Raw genomic sequence first — 6,793 nt, forward strand, 5'->3', positions numbered from 1 at the left:
CCGACACAATAGATGTAAGTAGTGCCGGGTCTAGAGTTGAAGTAAGGGGGGGAGCCCAGGGGCGCAGCTTGCTCATAACGAGTTTGTACGGCCGGCCCCATGGGTCTGACTCTAGGCTGCTCAAGAACTCCTCCCAGGCCTGGTCTTTGGAAATGGCGATCTCACACCGCAGGGCCTTTTTGGCTTCTTGGTATGCGGTGTAGAGACGCCGTTCCTGAGACTCCTCCCATCCGGGACGTCTTCTACGGTATCGAGTGTACCGGCGGCGGGCAGCCACACAGGCAGAGCGCAACTGTGAAAGGCTATCCGACCACCAGTACACTCGATTACGTCGCCGCGGCGACGGTTGAACTTTGTTCATGGCGCAGTCCGATATGTGCTCGAGTACCTCGCCAAGCCATTGCACACCGTCGTCGACACATTTATTCTCCATTCTGTAGGACCACGTCCCCACTATGGCGGCGAGTTCCACTGTCTCTCGGTCTAGAGATCTTAACGACCACATCTGTCCGATCTCCTGGGGAATGGCGATGCTCCGACTGGTCGGGGGCGCTGACGAGGGGAGAATATCGAACCGGATGTAGCGGTGGTCCGATAACGTCTCCACCTCAGTCAACACTTCCCAGCCCTGCACGCGGCATGCCAGGGCGGGACTCGCAAGGGTGATATCTACGACAGACCCGCCCCGCATGCGCACGCAGGTGTGCACGGAGCCCGTATTAAGTGGCGCCAGGTCATGTTGCGCCATCCATGACAAAAGTATCTCGCCGCGACTGTCTGAGACCGAGGATCCCCAGGCCCTTGATTTGGCATTCAGGTCCCCGGCCACGACAACCCCGAGCGGTCTTCCCCACTGGACGAGCGAACTGACCTCTTCTAAGTATTCCTCAAACTCTGCCAGCGGACGATTTGGAGAGAAGTATACGCCAATTAAAGCCATGCCGGCGACTTTGACACCGACACATCCTCTTCCTTTTTTGGAGGAAACAATTGGGGGGTTGCCGCCTGTGTATATCGCGACAAGATGTTCTAAGTCTCCCACCCAATTGTTTCTATCCGGGACCAGATACGGTTCGGATGTCACTGCTAGGTCTATCGACCACTGTGCCAAGCTCTGTATGAACAGATCCTGAGCTCGGGCACAGTGGTTGAGGTTCGCTTGAAGAATTCGAAGGGCCATATTAATTTTGCACGGCTTCCGCTATCTCCATTTCTTCCCCGCTCGGTGGGGGCGCGCTACGTGCTACTTCCGCTAGCGCTCTCTTGGGGACCGTTTTTCTGGGCGCCGAGCAATTTAAACTCCCCAGCCGGTGTTTGGCATCCTTGCCCGCCGCCGTGCACAGGATGCAGTTTGGTTGCGACGGGCAGGATGCGGCCTTGTGGCCTTCTTGTCCACATTTATAGCAGAGCCGGCTGCGGTCCTCCGCGTCGCAGCGACTCGCTGTATGTCCTTGCTGCATGCATCGGTAGCAGCGTAACTCCCTTGGTCTGCCAATCGTGACCTTGGCAGCTACCCAGCCCACTAAGAAGCGGCCGGTCACTAGCTTCTTTGCTGTTGTGACAGGGACCTGGGCCCAGATGTCGTAAAGACCAGATCTATTCTGGCGGAGTTGTCCAGCTCGGACCTGGTCAGTCGTGCATGCCCCTTTTTTAATTATGGCCTCTTTTATTTCCTCCGGTGTAGTGGAGTCGTCCAGACCTTCAATCTTAACGTCGACCATTTTCTCAGGTCTGGAGATCTTAATGTCATCATTTTTATATATTTCTTGGAGCTTCTGCGCCAGGATATCTGCTTTCGGGGCGCTGGTGGCGCCGGGGATGCGGATGATGGTAGCCCCGGTAACCGCCCGACGGAATTGCACCGCTTCTACGCCTATCACCTCTTTTAGGTCGAGCTTCGATCTCGCTTCTCTCAGGACACTGCTATATGTCAGCCCCTTTTGGATTGCCGCCTCGGTAAGTGTCACGACGACGGCAGAGCTCCGAGGCACTTTCAGTCTCTGCGGCCGCGATGCAGGCGGAGATGTAGATGCCTGCGTGGGAGCCGCTTTCGACTTGTGCCGTTGCGCTTTTCCATTCCTCCCTACGGTTACCCAATTTTCCTCGAGCGCGTCCGGGTTAAGAGGACGGCGAGGGGGGGCATTTGATGTTGCTACGGGGGCGACAGGGGAGGACTTTGAGTTCTCGCTAGTCGGCGGCCGAGTTTTCTCCTTCTTTTTTGCTCCTTTTTTGGAGCCTTTCTTGCCTTTCTTGGGCACTGTGGGCGCCTGGCGCGTGAGTCTACTGGGACCGGGCTGAGCTGGCACCGGGGGCACCTTTGTCCCAGATGTTTTTTGGGCACCCGGAGATGGTACGGGTGTGGGCTCAGCGGTCGCAGTCGCATATGTGCGGGCCTCCTTCTTCTTGTCCGACGCCAATGGTGGTCGCAGGTTCCTTTCGGGGAGCAACCTATCCTCTAGGGAAGCCAGACGGGCGTTGAGCATACCGCCCACCTGGACCATTACCGTCCTGCAAATATCCTCAATAGAGGTCTCTTGTTGCGGTTGTGGGGGCCGGACAGGGGCGGCCTCCATTGTCACATCCATGAAGGTATTGGCGGAACCCTGTTTCCGCACCTTCTCCATTTCCTGGCGCAGTTCTGTCAGCTCTTTGCGGAGGCTGGACATCTCGGCTTGCAGGCGGGTGTTATCGGCCTGCAAGGCGCGCGTCTCATCGGATATCGACCTCTGTGCGAGGCCAGCGACGTCTTCTTTTATTGCACTGACAGCGTCTTGCAGTGCGCGCACGAAGGTCCCCTTTAGGTTGGACGATTTCTTTGCAACTTTCTCAACTACTTCAAGGCTGGACCCAATCCGTTTGAGGACGGTGGTCGCCGTGTCTTCTTCATTTTCGGCAGTGGATGGATTTGCCGTGGCCAGTGCCGAGCGAGTCTTGCGGGCTTCCAAAACTGAGTCGAGGAGCTCCGCCTCGGCTCGTGCCCTCATCTCCGCCTCTGTCGCCTTTCTCAAAACTTCTTTGGCGGCCGCCAGCCCGACGTACTCGCCGGTGGTTGGTGGACGGCCGCGTCCTCTTCTCTTGTGTGCCCCCTTGGCGGGGGTGTCTGTGGAGCTGCCGCTTAACTCCTTATCTCTGGGCCTCTTCTGGCCGCGGCTCTCGCTCCAGAATCTTCCCGCACCTTCCTGGTCTAGGGACTCCATGGAAGCAAAGCGGCTGGAAGCGCTTGCCATGGAGCCCCTGCTGTCTGTTGAGTCTGAATCAGACAGCCTTCTCACTCTCTCTCTCTCCTTCTCCTCTCTACTTCCTCCATCTGTCCCTAACCTTCTCTCCTCCTTCACACGGCGAATGGCCCCCCCGTATACAATGGGGCCGATGGGCCGGCTGTCCGACCCACCAAGGGATTCCCCGCGAACGGGACCCTCCCGGGTAGTTTTTTCTTTATTCGTCGCGCTCATTTTTGTTTTTTCCCTTAAAAGCCCCCCCCGGTGTTGCCGCCCTCGCCGCTGGTCTCCCACCAACGATTCATCCCTTCGCCGGGCGGCGATGCTTGGGATTAGGGTGATTTTTTATAGAGGTTTTCTTCCTCGCAGCCCCGCGCTCAGTGCGCGGAGCCCCCGTTCCCGCTCCGTGCGGGTTTACGGTTTGCCCGACGGTGGCCGAAGCCAGCCGCCGCGCGGGGCGTTTCCGCCCAGAAAGGGGTAATTTTTTAGAGAGGTTTTCTTCCTCGCAGCCCCACGCTCAGTGCGCAGGGCCCCCGGTCCGCTCAATGCGGATTACGGTTTACTTGGCGTCCACCGATCATGAAGACCAGTGGGCGACCAAGTGTGGTGTTGCCACCAGGGTAATTTTTTATAGAGGTTTTCTTCCTCGCGGCCCCACGCTCAATGCGCAGAGCCCCCGTTTCCGCTGAGTGCGGACTTGCGGGTTTGTTGGTGTTTGGTTCGCGGGGCGAAAAAAGCCCTACCCCAGCAATATGCCGGGGCGTTCCCCTATCCACCACCCGGGGACGCGCCACGTCGGAGTTCACCTCTCCGCCCACTCGGACAACCGAGCAGGTCCGTGGAACCTAACCTTTTTTTTTTTTTTTTGTAACGAGGGAAAATACACTTCCGTACCCCTGCGCCGGGCAGTGCAATGGCGCAGGGAGTGTGGGACTCGCCTACAGTCGTTCAGCCATACCCACTAAAAACCCTCATGCCCACCTTGCCGCGATGACCCGAGCTTTGTACCAGCTGAGCCATAACCAAAGCTCGGGCCGTGCGTCTGACGCCGAAGCGCCTCTCCCTAAGTGGTGAGAGCCAGAGAGGCAGGATCTTTTGTGTCCTACCACCCCAGCCCCCACCGGCGAAACCAACCGGCCCGCCCTCTACCCTACTCTACGTGCCGCAGAGGGGACTGGAAAACCAGTATCCCCCCTCGGCCTCTCCATCACACATTCATACATCACCTCATCTGGCCATGAGGGCCGCAGGGGGCAGGATAAACCAGTACCCACCCACAGCCCCCACGACCTCACCCCACATCCGGCCACGAGGGCTGTAAGATGGGCAGGATAAACCAGTACCCACCCACACCCCCCGCGGCCCCACCACGTCGCATCTGCCGGTGCGACCCCGGTTGGGCATGGTCAGGGCGGAGTCACTGCTGTGACCCACCACTGACGGCCCTCTCCAGGTGGGTCGGTCATGTGCAACACCCAACACGATGACCGACCCTAGAGTTTGGTTCGCGGGGCCGAAGCCCTACCCCAGCCGAAGCCGGGGCGTTCCCCTATCCACCACCCGGGGACGCGCCACGTCGGAGTACTCCTCTCCGCCCACTCGGACAACCGAGCAGGTCCGTGGCCGTGGAACCTAACCTAACCTAACCTTTTTTTTTTTTTTTTTTTTTTTTTTTTTTTTTTTTTTTTTTATAGTCAGGAAATGCGTTTACGCACGCCTACGCCGGGCTGTGCATGGCGTAGGGAGTGTGGGACTCGCCGGCCACAGAAGGTGACCGGAATACCCACTAAAACCTGACTGCCCTCTAACGCATTATGGCGGGCGCCACGGGAACGCTTTAGCTTTCTTCCGTGGCCCCGCCTGCGTTATCGCCCTGAAGGGGCCTCCCTCTCACGCATGGTTTGTGGGGAGAAGTACGGCGGCGAAACCCCGCCTCCTTCTCCCCACTCTCCTGCGTCTGAGCGGGGGCGCGAGGGGATTATCCTCGCGCTCTCGCTCCCTTTCCTCCTTCTGCGAAATTACAATTTCGCAGAAGGAGGAAACCGCCTCCCATGACCCCTCACTGCCCAGCATGGCGCGAATTACGCCTGGGAGTGAGAGGTCATCACCAATCGCCGCTACCAGAGTGCGGCGCTCTTCGGACCACGCTGTACAAACCTGAAGGGTGTGTTGCGCGGTGTCCTCATCAGCGCCGCACTCGTGGCACGACGTCGTCTCCTCTCTTCTGATGCGATGAAGGTATCGCGCGAAGCACCCGTGACCTGTAAGTATTTGGGAAATTCTGTATGTTATTGCGCCGTGGCGCCTCCCGCACCAGTCCGAGAGCCGTGGGCGTATGGCCTCTATGGTGCGGGCGCCGTATTCGGCGTCCGCTAGGCCAGCAGCCCACAGCTCTATGGTCGCTCGCTTTCTCTCCGCCCGGGACCGGGCGAGCTCCTCTGGAGCCGGGGCTTCGCCCCGAGCTCTCTGCTCGGCCCGCTCCCGGTACGCTTCGGCCAGCACACCCGCTTCTATCTCCCACGGGGGAGTGCCGGCCAAAGCGCAGGCCGCTGCATGGCCAACCGTGCGGTAGGCCATGCATGCGCGCACCGCAACGATGCGCTGCGGCCTGCGGAGGAGGGCCCTGTTTGACGCGTCAAGGGCTTCTGCCCATATCGGCGCGCCGTACAGGGCCATACTGCGAACGACCATGGCGTACAGTCGTCTGACCTGCACGCCCGGACCTCTCAGGTTCGGGAGGAGCCTGGCGAGGGCGGAAGCCGCGCCGACGAGTCGGGGGGTTAGCGTCCGGAAGTGATCTCCGAAACGCCAACCCCCATCGAGGATAAGGCCAAGATATTTGATCCGGGCCTTAACCTCGACCTCGTCCCCGTTGATCCGGAGGGTCGCTCCTGCGGGCACTCTCCACCTCGGCCCTTTGAAGCAAAGGGCTTCGGTTTTGTGGAGTGCCACGCGGAGTCCGAGCGCCTCGATCCTCCGGACCAACAGGGTGGCCCCGGCTTCCGCCCTCCTCTTGACTTTCCTCCAGGTGGTGTCCCGGACGGCTATCATCGTATCATCCGCGTAGCAGATGACAGCCATCCGGGGCAGCACCTCCCCGCGGATGGCCCAGTCAAAGCCGATGTTCCACAGCAGGGGTCCTAGGACGGACCCCTGAGGAACACCGGAGGCCATCCGCCGCTCCTCTCTTCCCTCCCTCCCCATGTAGGACACTACCCGCTCTCGCAGGTAGTGTCCCACAATCCTCCGGAGATAGAGGGGCAATTCGTGGAACCGAAGTGCCTCCTCTATTACTCCGAAGGGGAGGGAGCCGAAGGCGTTGGCGATGTCAAGTGACACCGCCACCGCCCCCTGACCCCTCTCGGCCGCATCCTCCGAGAACCTTTTCAGGGCGGTCAGGGCGTCCAGGGTGGATCGCCCGGACCGAAACCCGAACTGGTTCTCGGAGAGCTGCGGCCCTTCCGTCTCCAGATGCTGGATGATCCGGGAAGCCAATACCCTTTCGAGCAGCTTCCCGGCCTCATCCAGCATCACGAGCGGCCGGTGGCCGGAAGGAGAGTCGACGGGATGACCCT

The 6,793-nt window shown here is 59.7% G+C and overlaps 1 protein-coding gene across 1 annotated transcript; it reads right to left on the reverse strand.

Annotated features, from left to right (window-relative positions):
* Positions 1-1,181: 1,181 nt before the first annotated feature.
* Positions 1,182-3,452, reverse strand: LOC123721506 (caskin-1-like). The gene has a single exon (XM_045680325.1). The coding sequence runs from the start codon at positions 3,450-3,452 to the stop codon at positions 1,182-1,184; it is 2,271 nt and encodes a 756-aa protein (XP_045536281.1).
* Between the last annotated feature and the right edge of the window lie 3,341 nt (positions 3,453-6,793).

Source organism: Papilio machaon, chromosome 12, assembly GCF_912999745.1.
Source record: "Papilio machaon chromosome 12, ilPapMach1.1, whole genome shotgun sequence".
In the NCBI taxonomy this organism is placed as follows: Eukaryota; Metazoa; Arthropoda; class Insecta; order Lepidoptera; family Papilionidae; genus Papilio; species Papilio machaon.

What these genes read in the sequence shown, in the direction of transcription:
- LOC123721506 (XM_045680325.1), bottom strand. Translation starts at nt 3,452, where the DNA reads ATGAGCGCGACGAATAAAGAAAAAACTACCCGGGAGGGTCCCGTTCGC.